The 14,965-nt window shown below is 36.5% G+C and overlaps 1 protein-coding gene across 15 annotated transcripts in view; it reads left to right on the forward strand.

The window, feature by feature from the left end:
• Positions 1–740: 740 nt before the first annotated feature.
• Positions 741–14,965, forward strand: part of LOC107807433 (uncharacterized) — a 32,337-nt gene continuing 18,112 nt past the window's right edge. For 5 of the 15 annotated variants that reach the window (XR_012710549.1, XR_012710592.1, XR_012710581.1 and 2 more), the window contains exons 1-10: positions 828–1,062; positions 3,117–3,315; positions 3,383–3,470; positions 3,556–3,633; positions 3,741–3,800; positions 3,884–3,988; positions 4,255–4,365; positions 5,741–5,782; positions 9,681–9,794; positions 10,005–10,189. Coding sequence is in view for 11 of the 15 variants with exons in the window: in XM_075255028.1 (XP_075111129.1) it covers positions 3,239–3,315; positions 3,383–3,470; positions 3,556–3,633; positions 3,741–3,800; positions 3,884–3,988; positions 4,255–4,365; positions 5,741–5,782; positions 9,681–9,794; positions 10,005–10,189 (860 nt within the window). In the remaining 4 variants the exon portion in view is untranslated. Of the gene's footprint in view, positions 1,063–3,094; positions 3,316–3,382; positions 3,471–3,555; positions 3,634–3,740; positions 3,801–3,883; positions 3,989–4,254; positions 4,366–5,740; positions 5,783–9,680; positions 9,795–10,004; positions 10,190–14,965 lie in introns of all 15 variants that reach the window. The other 10 variants (XM_075255044.1, XM_075255049.1, XM_075255036.1 and 7 more) reach the window with 10 other exon arrangements.

Raw genomic sequence — 14,965 nt, forward strand, 5'->3', positions numbered from 1 at the left:
GAACAACCGGCGAAGAAAAGAATGTATAACTAAAACTGAAATCGCCTTTGTTAGGAAACGCTTTACTCTTTAATGTGAAACTTCCCGAATGAATATGAGTTTAGTCAAACCTCAACGTGAATATCACACCCCGTATGAAAAACCGTTTTTTAAAAACAAAATAAACATTGATTTATAGCCCCATCACTTTGTTCTTTTGTGTTTTGGCGGGCTGGAAAATATATTCTCAAATATATATTTTTACAAAAATAAGGCTTTTGCATTTCATTGTGAGAAAATTCTGTTTTAAAGAATTTATTTTCACCAAAATGGGAAAAGATGACTTCCTTCATATTTGGGCATAAGTCAATTTTCTTTACAATTACTATTTTTAATTCTTAACTTATTATTATTGAATTTAATTTTTTCTCCATGTTATCTCAATTCTCAATTTTCCCTTCATATTATTACTCAAATCAACACTAACATTATTATCAGTATCAAATACTCAATTATTTCTTTAAGAACCCTATTCAACTTGTTAATATTTTTATCAATCTTCAATAAAATAGCTTTTTAAAGAATTATTTTCTACTCTCCAACCAAGCACCATAAAATATATTCCAGAAAGTAAGTAATCTTTTATAAATATTTCTATCCCAATTTAAAATAAATAATTATTTTCCTTTATTAATCTTAGGATTTTTGTTTTTCATTAATTATTCTAGTATTAATTGTTCCATTTTCAAGACTCTGTTTTTGTCAAACAAGAGAAATGAAAAGTGGGTCTCATCAAAATCCCCAAAAAGAAAAAGAGAAAATAAAGAAAAAGGGGATCTCATGTTCACAGGGTCTCTATTTCTTCATGTGATTTTGGATTAGTTAAATCGAATTATTCTTTCAGGTTGCAATAGAGAAACTTTTTTCCAACGACCCACATTTTGACTTTTGTGAGAATTAAAACGTTTTGCACCTTCTTTTCTCTTTCATTCCCAAGTTTTCTTCATATTTTTTCCTAAAGTGATTGATCTGAGATTCAAAGCCTTTCTATTCTTGACGACTTATTCTTCTACATAAAAATATGTAAGCTTACCCAATTGCTATTTTCAATTTGTTGTGATTTATAAATGCATATGTAAGGAGTTTGATTGTTATTTGTTATTAATTCTGCGTGAATTTTTGGTCGACCTTACTTGTATATACCCATTTCAATGTTTTTGCTAATAAGTTTGTGCCAGTTTCTTATATCTTCAGTGAGTTTTTTTTTTCTCTGCTTTAGTTTAAATTTTTTTTCTTTCTTTCTGATTTAAAGCTGCAAAAAGGTATGTGAGAAAAGTTACTACTAAGATGTGATAATCAAAGCTTCAGTTTTTTCCTAACAATTTGCATGAATTTGGTAAGTATAACTAATTTGGTGGTAGGCAACTGGGCAGCAACTGGGCATTAAAGGGTGCTAACCAGTTAGCGTTTTAAGAAAAATTATGAGAGGAAGGAGCATGAGATTTAGATTGGGGGGGGGGGGGGGTTAGATATCCTGTGGAAGGAAATATTAGTTTGCAGTTAATAAAGTAGCAAGTGAAGTGATAGAGGTGTGTCTAAAGGTTTAGGACCTCGACCACAAGAATCCTGGTGGTGGGATGAGGAGGTGCTATGAGTTTATTAAAACTAAAAGAGACTGCTATAGGAAATTACCAGATACAGAGATGGAGAAGTCTTTGAAGAGTATAAGAGAGCTAAGAGGGCGTTAAGAAAACGATCAATAAAACTCGAGGAGAAACCCTCAATGACTTGTAACAAAAGTTAGGGACACGAGGAGAGAAAGAAGTAGCAAAACTAGTATGATTGAGATAGAAGAGGACTTTGGACTTAAACCAGGTGAATTGTATTAAAGACGATTCTAAACAAGTACTGGAGGGAAGGATGGTAAGCAACCTCCACTTCCAACCAAGAGGTTGTGAGTTCGAGTCTCCCCAAGAGCAAGGTGGGAAGTTCTTGGAGGGAAGGATGCCGGGGGTCTATTTGGAAACAGCCTCTCTACCCTAGGGTTAGGGTAAGGTCTGCGTACACACTACCCTCCCCAGACCCCACTAAGTGGGATTATACTGGGTTGTTGTTGTTGTTGTTGTTGTCTAAACAAGTACTGGCCGGAGATCGTGAGACCAATGAGATATGGAGAGGTTATTTTGATCAATTGTTCAATACAAACATCTGTACATGATAGAAACTGTAGTTACACCCATAGAATTAGGTCAGCTGAGGTAAAGGATGCCATGAAAATATGAAGATTACAAAAACTTGTAGTCCAGATGGTACTTCATAGAGGTAGGAAATATCTTGGAATAGGATGGTTTACCAAGCTGTTTAATGCTATACTAAGGAGTGGTATGATGCTCGACGAGTGCAGAAGGAGTACGTTGATCTCAATTTATAAGAACAAAGGAGATATTCAAAGTTTTGCCATCTGTCGTGGAATCAAACATGAGTCATACGATGAAACTTTGGGAAAGAGTGGTAGAGCGTACATTTAGCGACACTACAAGAGTGAATAAGAATCAGTTTTGTTTTATACCCGGTAGATCTACAATGAGAGCTATATTTTTGCTAAGAAGAGTGATGAAAATTTATCGCGAGAGGAAAAAGGATATGCAAATGGTGTTCATTGACTTGGAGAAAGCATATTATAGAGTACCAAGAAAGGTCTTTTGGTGGGTGTTGGAGGAGAAATTAATTCATGTTAAATATATAAATGTCACAAAAAACATGTATGAAAGAGCTGTCACTAGTGTTCCAGAAAGCAAATAAAAATGAACACTGTTCTATTAATCTTTCTCTTTTTCTCTTTCGGAAAATAGGATTGCATTTTTATCCTTGGGAACATCTGTGGATCAACTGTGCTCAATCTTTACTTTGACAAATATATTGCTGTCTTTAAAATCTTCCTCGGGCTGTTACTGTTTTTAGTCCCCTTTGACGAAGCCTTGCTGATTGCTTGATCTGTTTATTATTCGTGTCCTAGTTGCTATTGATAAAGTGATTGCTACTTTTGCCTTATTTCTTTTCAACCTATCAGATTTCTCAGTTATGTATTCTTTAGCTTGGTTGCTGACTTTTATAGCTTGCTTATTCCTTTTTGGAAGAGGAAGAGCGGCAGCATTTTGTGAATCAGAACAGCTTGTAATATGCAAGGAACTGGTCGATGATGTTGGACCTAATTGACTACTTTTCATTTGACTTCCTCTCGTGAGAGGAGTTGGCTAACATGTTTCCCACTAATAGCTCTAGTAATGGGCAGAAAGATGTAAGAGTTCAGGGACAAAGCTCTAATTTGTCAAGCAGGTAATCATTGAGCTAGATTATGTTGGAAATTTTAGGTCGAGTGTGTATGTCTGTTAATTCATCTCAGTTGCAGGCATGATTTTGGGATGACTTCTCTACCAAAAAATTTGATGGGAAATGACACCATCAACGACTCTCAGGATCATGAAGCTATGGTAGCTTTTCACTTTTTTTACAGAATATAACTTACAGTATGAAGGGAGACTATGTTATGCTAATGCTGAATAAATCTGTGATCAGGAGCTATATTCACGTGCTAAAGCAAAACAGGAAGAAATTCTATATCTTCGGGAACAGATTGCTCTTGCTAGTGTTCGGGTGTGCCATTTTTTTGGCCTTTTCTCATTTTCTTTTCGCTTAAGAGATAATACACTCTATTGTTCAACTTGTACCTTAAGCACATCGCATTGTTACCACGTTATTAGGAATCGCAGCTCTTGAATGAGAAGTATGGACTTGAGAAGAAATTTTCTGAACTACGCATGGTTTGTCTTTCTTGTCTGACTGAATTTACTTGTTTAATCTTTTTGTTCTATACATTCTTGTATTGTTATTTTTGCACTTGTAGGCGCTAGATGAGAAGCAAAGTGAAGCTATAATGTCTGCCTCAAACGAACTGGCCCGCAGGAAAGGTGATCTTGAAGAAAATTTAAGACTGGTGAACGAGTTAAAGGTAAGCACTAGAGTTGACTGTGAATATCTGGCACTTTTTTGGGTGTATAAGCCTCAGTCTTTTAAAATATTTTTGTACTTGTTGTTCTTGATTTAACTGCAGAATATGGTTTCTTCTTTGAGAAAGATATTTCTTGGAAGAACTGTATATACTGCTAAATCAACTAGCTTGGGATTGAGGCATAGTAGTTGTTTGTTGTTTTATCCTCTATCTGCATCTCTCTCTAGGATTTTGTTTATTGAAAGGCTTACTCTTTTTTTTTTCAGGATACAGAGAATGACAGATATATTTTTATGTCATCCATGCTTGGATTATTGGCTGAATATGGCATCTTTCCTCGTGTGGCTAATGCCTCTAGTCTGACCAACAATGTGAAGGTACTGATCACATAGGACTAGAGTAGTTTTTTAATAAGAAAGTAATTTATCTGTGTCTCTCGATCTAATTGTTTACAGTCCTTGAGGTATTTAATAATCTCTGAGGAGTTAAAAGATCCAGCATGCTTTTCATGTATTAGTGCTTCAAACTCATCATTGACATGCAGATTATGTGGATCTGTAGTTTCTTATGAGTTTCTTCTTATTCTTTTCTTTGTTCGTTAAAAAGCTTGTTCAAATCTTTAATATGGCCCCTTGCTTAGTGTATTCTCTGTTATTGTAACATGGATTATATTCACATTGAGCATCTTGACCAGCCACCAGACATTAAATTGAAGACTATATGTTGAAGAAAAGATATCTAATTGCTACACATTATTTCTCTGTGACAAGTTTTAACAATGTCAATTTAATTGCTCTTATCGTGACAGACAAAATATATTAAATTGCTAGTTTGGCAAAGCTGGTTATTTGATGATGCTGGAACAATTTTCATCTGGCCTGACTAAAGTAGAAACGTAAGGCACATGGTACAATACTTGTATCGGACATATTGCTCTGGCCGGTCAAAAATTGCTTTGGCAAGAGTACTGCCCACAAAAGTGTTGTCATTTTTCTAATCCGGAGAAATTCATTTAACAGTCATAGTGGCAATAAACGCTACTACATATCTAATTCCAAAACCATTCCTTAAAACTTCCATCATCATTCTTTTGTTGTATATCATGCTTGGCATGCTAATAATACTGCCATGTGGATGTTGATGGTATCATTACTGGAGTTCTTATGCCAGACTAATCTGAAGGCCTGAATGAATGCCGTTATTCTCAAGTTTTGCTTTTCGGTGTTGTGAGGAAAACTAGACTTGTATGATCGGAAATCTTTTTGCTTCTGTGCTGTTAAATTCTGCCTGATTCAGAGTTTAATTTAAATAAAACTTTTTCCTGCCTAAATGAGCTTGTTATACTATAGAGGTGCGCACAAGCTGGCTCGGGCACCATCGCCATATAAAAAGAAAAAAGAAATACAAAATCTACAAAAGAATAAATCATTCAACTATGCCTTAATCCCAACTAGTTGAGAAAAGCTTTATAAATCCTTTTGTATCCAGTATGCTATTATCAATATTAAGAGGATCATCATAATTAGATGTTGAGGAAAGCTTTATGAATCCTTTGTATCCATTCCTTTCTAGTCAATATTAAAGGATCATTATTTTATTGTTTGACTAAATTAGACAAACTTCTCCTTTTCCTTTCACTTTGAATCTAGTCTTATTGGCTATAGCATTAATGAATATTGTACTTGGTGCATTGTAGTCTTCCTTCCAGGGTACCACATCTGATCCAGCTTTGCTCTCCTTAATCTTTTGCAGCACTTACACGATCAACTGGAGATGAAGATCAGAACTTCACATGTAAGGTTTTGACATTGTATGACTCGTTTACAATCTTATCAGTTATGATTTTGTATTTACGAACAAGATAGGGAGCACAGCCTTTTCCACTAAGCTTTATACTTTTTTTTTCTTTTGGCAAATTGCGGGATGTTTACCTCAGTACGCTATCAGAATACTATAAATGCAAAGAAAGCATTATACTGTTTCTTTTGGAAATTGCGCTATGTTTATTTCAGCAGACTATCAGATTACTGTAAATGCAGGTGACCAGCATCACTAATTCAGGTTTGAGGAACCTTTTATGTACTCAGTTCCAGAACTGAGATATCTAAGAACATACATTAGAAAGGAAATAAAAAGCAATTGGGGGTTTTGGGGGGGGGGGGAGAGCTTCATATGTTCGAACCTTTTTAGAATTTTGGTGTGAGAGACGAGATTTTAAAATTGCATTTAAGGAAGTGATCTTTACACCTAGATCCAATGAACTACGAATGTCATATTATCCTAGTAGGAGGCGGGGGCCTTGAGATAATAAAAGAAGAAAATGTTCTCTATTGATGATTTCATTTTGGAATAAAGTACACCTATTTTTAGGTGTGAAACACACGGATGGAAATCCCTACATGAGTGTGAATGTGATCTTTAAAAAGTGGTGCATTTATGCATGGTAAGAGCCCAACAAGTGATTTGTGGATTAGATGGACGTCACGGGTTCGAACTCTGCCGCGGAAAAAAACCTAGTATTTAAGTGGAGAAGGGGAGAAGCATCATCTACCGAGTTTCGAACTACGCCCACTAACCTCGGGAATTTCTCAGTTATTAAAAAATTTTAAAAATAAAAAGTGGTGCATTTATTGCACCACTTGATTACGGTAATTGCACCATTAGCCATATTTTTAAGATAGTTGGCTAGACATAAACGCAAAGAATGAGCAGCATCATGATTTCAGGTTTGAGGAACCTTTTTATGTACTCAGTTCCAGAGCTAAGATATCTAAGAACATACATTTGAACGGAAATATAAAGTGTGGGGGATTTACAAAATCTGGATATATCCCTTGACCACCAATCTAACTTTTAGGCGATCAACCTTCCCATCAATACCTACACTTACAATAAATACCCAGCGACATCCTATACTTGTTTTGCCATTTTGTAAAATTACTTATCTCCCAAGTACAATAATCATGAATTACAGTGTGATGCTAACCTGGATGAGCCATTGTATCTGCCAGTCTTAGGTATTTTGACATTGGATGAACTTGTAACAAAGGCATGCTATGAGGGTGAAAAATGGTGATAACTTAAGAAATTATAAACTGGATGAAGGTTGCAAGCAGTCTGAGTGCCTCTCGAGGAGCTATAGGAAGATCAAGTACATTGTTGATTGCTCGACCAAAGTAGGAATGTTGTTGGAGTAAGCAATAAGTCACTAGGTGGACTTGGTCCAGAATGTTAAGAGGCGGATGATTTGGTCCAGATCGTTTGGAGTAGGTTTTTAGTGGTGCGGGAGTTGGGAGTGGCAAATTGAAACCCTAGGTTCTGGCCTATGTGGTTTTGCCCTAATTTTGATTTTGATTTTTTTTAGGACGTATATAGAAGGAATCAAAAAGGGGAACTGTAAGCAATTCAGAGGAGGAGCTAACACCCTAGCCCTGATACCATGAGAAGAATGATTTGAAAAAAAAAAAAAGAGATTGAAAAAAATTTGCTTGATTTTTGTTGGATTTTGAGTAGTGTTTAGTGTTTGCTAGTATTCAGAAAAAGGAAAATAAACTAATTCCTATTCCTCATCTTTCTCAAAAGTAATTCCTATACCTCATTACACAATTATCTAAATCTTTCCATATTCTCAAGTAATGGATTCTTACCATATCTACAATTTTCTAACATTATCATTCTAAACAAGAAAATTAAGGTACGCGTAGGAAAAAACATCATTAAAATGGTGGTCAGGTTAGTACATGCTACAGTGAATAGTCACCTCAGAGAAGTGAAGAAAGAATGTAGTAGAGAAAGTTGAAGTCGGGTACTCACCAAGCAAAATGGTGACAAAAATTTGACAGTCACAAAGTTGCTGTGAAGAAAATCCAACTGTTACCAGAAACAAAACTGTTGATAAAAACACTGACAGTTAATGCACAAAAAAAAAAGAAACAAAAGTTGGAGCCATAAATTCAACAAGTCTCTGAAAAATGCAATGACAGAACTAAGATTTATTTCTTGCAAGTGCTTTGATAATACCAGTAAATATGCAAACAATGTTTTCTACTGATGACTTGATTTTGAAATACAAACTGCACCTATTTATAGATGTTAAATACTCTTCTGAAAATCTCTAAATGTGTCTGAATTTGATTTTAACAGTGTGGTGCACTTGTTGCACCTCTTGACTGCAATAAATTCACCGCTCGCCAAAAATAGTTGACCAGACATAAATGTAACATTTGGTGGATTTATGATTTATTGCAATGGCTTGACTTTTTCCATAAATAATAATTCTTTTACTGAACATGTTTCAAGTCAAATATTTGAATAGGCCTAAATTTTCGCATGCAAAAGCTTTCAGTATCTTGTCTTTTGACAAGCTGGAAGAGTAAACAAATGATAATTACTCCCTCCGTTTCAATTTAACTGACACACTTTCCTTATTCATCCGTTCCAAAAAGAATGACACATTTCTATATTTAGAAATAATTTAACTTAAAACTCTTCATTTTACAAACTTTACCCCTACTGAGAAGCTTTTATAGCCACACAAATATTATGTCTGCACAAAGCTTTTGCCCCTTAAGTTTTTAGGACCACATATTTCAAGTCTTCTTCTTTTTTCTTAAACTTTGGGCCAAGTCAAACTACATCATCTAAATTGAAACGGAGGGAGTATTTGTTAAATCAATTAGGTCTTCAAAAAGGGAAAAGGTCATGAAAAGTTTAAGCCTTTATGTACTAACCTTTTCTTGGAAAACAATGGAATAATCTACTGAATACATGGAAAACCGTTCAGAATTTAATCCTCTAATCAGTGAACTGTTGGAGGTACATACATTGAATTTCAGCATCATTGTCTATGTGCTGCGTAGTGCATTCTACTTTGGCAAAAGAAGAAAGCTGGGATCACCTTTGCGTTTCCCTTCCATTGACAATCAGAGATGGTTTGTTGCATTTAAATGTTGTCCCTTCCCTGTAAAGTGAGTGATCTTTTGTGTTTCCCTATCTATGGCAGATGGTTTGGTGTATTGATGTGTTGTCCTTCCTGTTTTCAAATGATAATTACTCCCTCCGTTTCAATTTAAATGACACACTTTCCTTATTCATCCGTTCCAAAAAGAATAACACATTTCTATATTTAGAAATAATTTAACTTAAAACTCTTCATTTTACAAACTTTACCCTTACTGAGAAGCTTTTATAGCCACACAAATATTATGTCTGCACAAAGCTTTTGCCCCTTAAGTTTTTAGGACCACATATTTCAAGTCTTCTTCTTTTTTCTTAAACTTTGGGCCAAGTCAAACTACATCATCTAAATTGAAACGGAGGAAGTATTTGTTAAATCAATTAGGTCTTCAACATCCAACCTCCCCCCCCCCCCTCCGGCGTCGTATGTGGCAAATTCTTTTTTGTTTATTAGCTCAAGGATGTGAAGCAACAGTGAGATTTTGAAATCCAAGACCACCATCTGGTTAATACCATCAATTTTGGATCCAACTCTTTTAAAAGCTTAAACTCTTGGGGGGGGGGGGAGGGGGAGAGCTTCTTTTGGTTAAGTCCTGGGCAGGATTCCATACTGCTGTAGTACTTCCTGAGAGGCTTTGGTTATTGAGTTTGCCTTTCTGCTAAGAAGTTCAAAAGCTTCCATGTTGTAAATTCTAATTTCAAGTACAGTGACAAGGAGTCAACTGTTTTTTAACAGGCAAAAATTGCACAATTAAATTCCATGGTGACACATCATGCTAGAGGTGGATCTTTTGATACGGAATCACCTCATTCTAGTTCTATAAACAATCAACTTCCAAGTGGTTCTATGGTATTGTTGACTATCAGTTTAGTTTTTAGATGCTCGGATTAACTTCTTATTCCAACAATAAGCAATCATTTTGTTCTATCCTCTTGATAAAAGAGTTGTCTCATTTTCCTTACCTTATCAAAAAAAGAGAAGAGAAAAGAGTTGTCTCATTTTCCTTACCTTATCAAAAAAAGAGAAGAGAAAAGAGTTGTCTCATTTTCTTTCTCTCAGGGTATGGCTGAATATCCATCCTTTAAACAGTACATTGATGGAAAACATGATGAAGCAGTTGATGCCAGATCAAGAGATGTGCAAGCCAGTCTACATTTACGAGCTGAAAGCTTGCAGCTCAATCATGAGATGCATCAGCAAGCAAATATTGGAAGTCATTTCGAAATCTCATCCAATATTGATAGGTCAGGCTGCAAAATTGACGAACTTTTTATGTTGGCTTAGTGTTGCCTTCCATGTCCCAATTTATGTGGAAATTCTTTTTGCTATGTATGAACTAAAATCATATAAATTAAGAAACACAGAAACAATGGTCTTTCCAACTTATTTCTGGAATTTCTGTAAATTACTCAAAGGTGACATATTTCAATAACGTATCATAAGATATCTGAATCTGCTAATTTACTTCTTTTCAACATCCTTAAGTTAAAGATGGATGCTTTTTTAATACGAAGGAAAATATATATCAGCTGCAGTCATAATTATGCTTTAACTTGTTTACCTTTAGGGAGATGTATTTGTTGTACCGGTTTGAGGTGATAGTCCTGCTTACATTCTCAGTGTCAAAAGGTAAGAGGACAGAATGTCATGCCCTGAGTGAGATCCATGATAAGGCCTGGGGATGCAGGACTAGTAGATGTAGACTTGCAACTGAACTAGGCGGTAACAGCTTGTTATCTGGTTTATTCATTTAGCTGTCTTCCAATCTGGAAGGATGGGTCTTCATACTTGGAGAAGCTAAACTCTAAAATTTGTATTCCGTTCGAGATACTTCAGTCTCTGTCTCTATACTTTGTATCCTTTTGAGATACTTCAGTCTCTGTCTTAGCGTGTACTATAAAAATCATGGGCTAATTAGAAAAATAAGATGTTGCAGAGGATTTGAATTCATGGCCTCAAGTTTATGAGCCTTGCGCAGTACCAAACTGTCTACTCTGCGCCAAAGATAAGAGCTGAAAACTAATAGATAAACAAGGACTACACAAAAATGAAGCCACAAAAGTCCATCATCTTTGGTAATCATGGTCTACATTCATTTACAAGGACAAGGGTATCTGCTTTTACTTGAGTAAATGGTCCTTCTAATGCGCAATACCTCTGCAGTATCATAGACCTGTCTTTCAAGATACCATCTTGAAGACCAAAAGAGAGGTTCTGCCATAAGGAGGATATATTAGCCTAAGTTGAGCGGACTCTTCATTTTTTATGTCGAACCCGTCTCGACAAGTCAATACGTTTGGGTCAACCAACTTGAATACTTTGACCGGAGTCCATGGACAAATTTGGAGGAATAATTGAGATTTTGATTTCTCGAAATAATAGATAATACAGATTTAGGACATGGGAAATGGCATACCTTCAATATACATAATAAGTTTTTCTACAATATAATGTTAAGTTTTGCAATTTAAGACATGGAGAATGAAAGATTGAATTCTACAATATACATGTAAGTTTGTCACAAAAGCTCTCTCAAAATTTAGAATATCTTTATAGCTCTACTTTTTATAATTTTGAATTTTCCTAGCCGAATCCTAGCATCCGTATCCATACCTGGATCTGCACCCCCGAATCTTAAAATTTAGATTTTGCCAAATCCGACTCTCAGATCCGTCCTCGTATCAGATATCCGCACCTACGTCTGAGCAACTTAGATATTAGTTATGATTTGTATATGTCTCCATGTAGGTCCTCCTCTACTTCCGTTTGGGACAAACATTAAATTCAAATTTCCAAAAACTCTATATCTTCTTCTCTACCAAAAGGGACCAGCTTAACAATAACTTTTAACTGTTCTATGCATATCTAATTAATATCGCTCATAGCAAAGCGACTAGGGTGCAACAACTCTTTTTCTGCCACATGGCTGCATGAGATGGTTAAAAGTTTTATCTGCATATGAGTGCATTAAAGAGCTATCTTAGTTAGTTTTCCCGCTCATCCTCAGATCATCTCCAACAAGGAAAACCTCCCTATTGTTCCAAGTAAAAAAGCTGCTAATAAGCACTTTTTTTTGTTAAAACGTCTGAGATGTTCTTAAAGCTATTTACAAATAATATAAATTTAAAAGTATTTTTACATAAAAAGAGCGAATGATGGTAATAGAATAAAGAGATAATTAAAAGTTAAATTTTAGGAAATATTTCAGAGATCATAAAGTGTTAGCGGAAACGTAAAAGAAAGAACACAAGATTTAACGCGGTTCGGATCAAAATAATCCTACGTCCACCAGAGAACAATTGCCCTTTTAATATTAACAAAGGAAGGGGAGATTTCCCAATTACACTTAAGAGAATTTCTCTCTTAACTCTCTACTCACTACAATGTATTGTATTATTTTGGGATGATTTCTACAAGTGAAGGAGTGCATCTATTTATAGAGGTAAAGACCTCCTCTTGATGTCATTGGTGACATCAAACTACCTCCTCTTGATGTCATGGGTGACATCAAAGGAGGAAGCTTCCTCCTAGCATCCACACCAACTATTTCCACCAACTCTTCCAATTGGCATGCCATTGTTGACTAAACATAAACCAACATTTTCAGCATGCCATTGTTAACTAAACATAAACCAACATTTTCAATCTCCACCTTGGTTTGCGTTTCGAGCGTGTGAACAACTCTGGCCAAAACTTCTAAGCTTACTGGGCAACCCCGTTGTAAGAAACAAAAAGAATCAAACCATTGTTGAACATACCACCTCCACCTAGCAACTGTTCTCTTCGGAGTTGCATCAGTTGATGCACACCCCCGCCAAGTCCTTGCAGTGTGCAAACTTAGCGAGCGGGACTATCTTGGTCAACATGTCTGCAGCATTATCGTCTGTGATAACCTTCACGACCTTGATAGTTCCCTCATCAATAACATCTCGAATAAAATGAAATCTGACATCAATGTGTTTAGTGCGCTCATGAAATCTCTGATTTTTCATTAGATGAATAGCACTCTGACTATCACATCTAAGAGTTGATTCCAGCTGAACCAAACTCAATTCCGCTACTAAACTTTTCAACCAGATAGCTTCCTTTACCGCCTCCGCTGCTGCCATGTATTCTGCTTCTGTCGTAGACAAAGCGACAATCGACTGCAAAGTCGACTTCCAACTGACGGCACTGCCAACGAGGGTAAAAATGTATCCAGTTGTGGACCTTCTTCTGTCAAGATCTCCTGCATAGTCAGAATCCACATAACCGAGAATTGAAATACCTGTACCACTTTTTCGAAAGGTAAGACCAACACCAGAAGCTCCTTTGAGATATCTCAATATCCACTTGACAGCTTCCCAATGCCTCTTTCCTGGGTTGGACATGTATCTACTTACCACACTTACAGATTGAGCAATATCTGGACGTGTGCATACCATAGCATACATAATACTACCAACTGCACTGGCATAAGGAATCTTTGACATATGCTCCACCTCATCCTCGGACTGAGGCATTTGTGACTCTGAAAGTTTAAAATGAGGAGCTAATGGTGTACTTACAGGCTTGCACGTTTGCATATTAAATCTCTCGAGAACCCTTTCAATATACCTCTTCTGAGAAAGATGTACAACATCGTCTTCTCTTGAAATCTCCATACCAAGGATTTTCTTTGCATCTCCTAAATCCTTCATGTCAAATTCCTTACTCAATAGTTTCTTCAAAGCATTTATCTCTGTAATGTTGTTAGCAGCAATAAGCATATCATCAACATACAACAATAAATAAATCATTGAGTTACCAGACATCTTCTTGTGATACACACAACTATCAAATGCACTCCTTGAGAATTCATGTGTAGTCATGAATGCATCAAACCTCTTGTACCACTGTCTAGGGGATTGCTTCAAACCATACAAAGACTTCTTTAGTTGGCATACGTGATCTTCTTTTCCCTCAGCTAGGAAACCTTCAGGTTGATCCATATAGATTGTCTCTTCTAGATCACCGTGTAAGAAAGCAGTTTTGACATCAAGCTGTTGAAGCTCCAAGTCAAATTGTGCAACCAATGCTAGTAGCACGCGAATTGAGCTATGCTTCACGACCGGAGAGAAAATCTCATTGTAGTCAATTCCCTCCTTTTGGCTGAAACCTTTTGCAACCAATCTCGCCTTGAACCTAGCATCTTCCACTTCAGGAATTCCCTCTTTCTTTCGGTAGACCCACTTGCATCCAACTGTCCTCTTCCCCTTTTGTCTTTTCACTAAGACCCATGTCTGATTCTTGTGAAGAGACTCCATCTCTTCAGTCATGGCTAACCGCCATTGTGCGGCATCCTTGCAAGAAGTTGCTTCAATATACGAGGAGGGCTCCAGATCTTTAATCTCTTCTTGTGCAGCTACGAACGCATATGCAATCAAGTTTGCTTGATTTATAAGGCGTTCCGGTTCTCGTGTCTGCCTCTTCTCCCTCCCCTTCGCAATTGTGTATGGTTCATTGACAACAAGTTCTTCAACGCCTACATCTTCTGACTCATCTTTAACCTGAGTCTCTTGATCCTTTTCCTTGGCAAGCTCCACCGGAAGCTCCACCTGCTCGTTGTTCTTGTTTCCTGAAAACTCCACGGAAACTTTACGGGGATCAAGTATAGAGGATTCATCGAAGGTGACATCTCTACTAACTATAAATTTGAGTAAAGACAAACACCAAAGTTTGTACCCTTTTACTCCATCCACATACCCTACGAATATGGCCTTCTTAGCCCTTGGTTCAAGCTTTCCTTCATTAACGTGATAATAAGCTGGACACCCAAATACTCGTAAGTATGAATAGTTAGAGGGTTCACCTGACCATACCTCATTCGGAGTCTTAAAGTCAATTGCCGATGCTGGAGATCGATTGACAATATGAGCAGCAGTGTGAACTGCTTCAGCCCAAAATACTTTGGACATTTTGGCTTGTAGGAGCATACAACGAGCCTTTTCAAGAAGAGTTCTGTTCATTCTCTCGGCAACTCCATTCTGCTGTGGGGTATG

This window comes from Nicotiana tabacum, chromosome 1, assembly GCF_000715075.1.
Source record: "Nicotiana tabacum cultivar K326 chromosome 1, ASM71507v2, whole genome shotgun sequence".
Lineage (NCBI taxonomy): Eukaryota > Viridiplantae > Streptophyta > Magnoliopsida > Solanales > Solanaceae > Nicotiana > Nicotiana tabacum.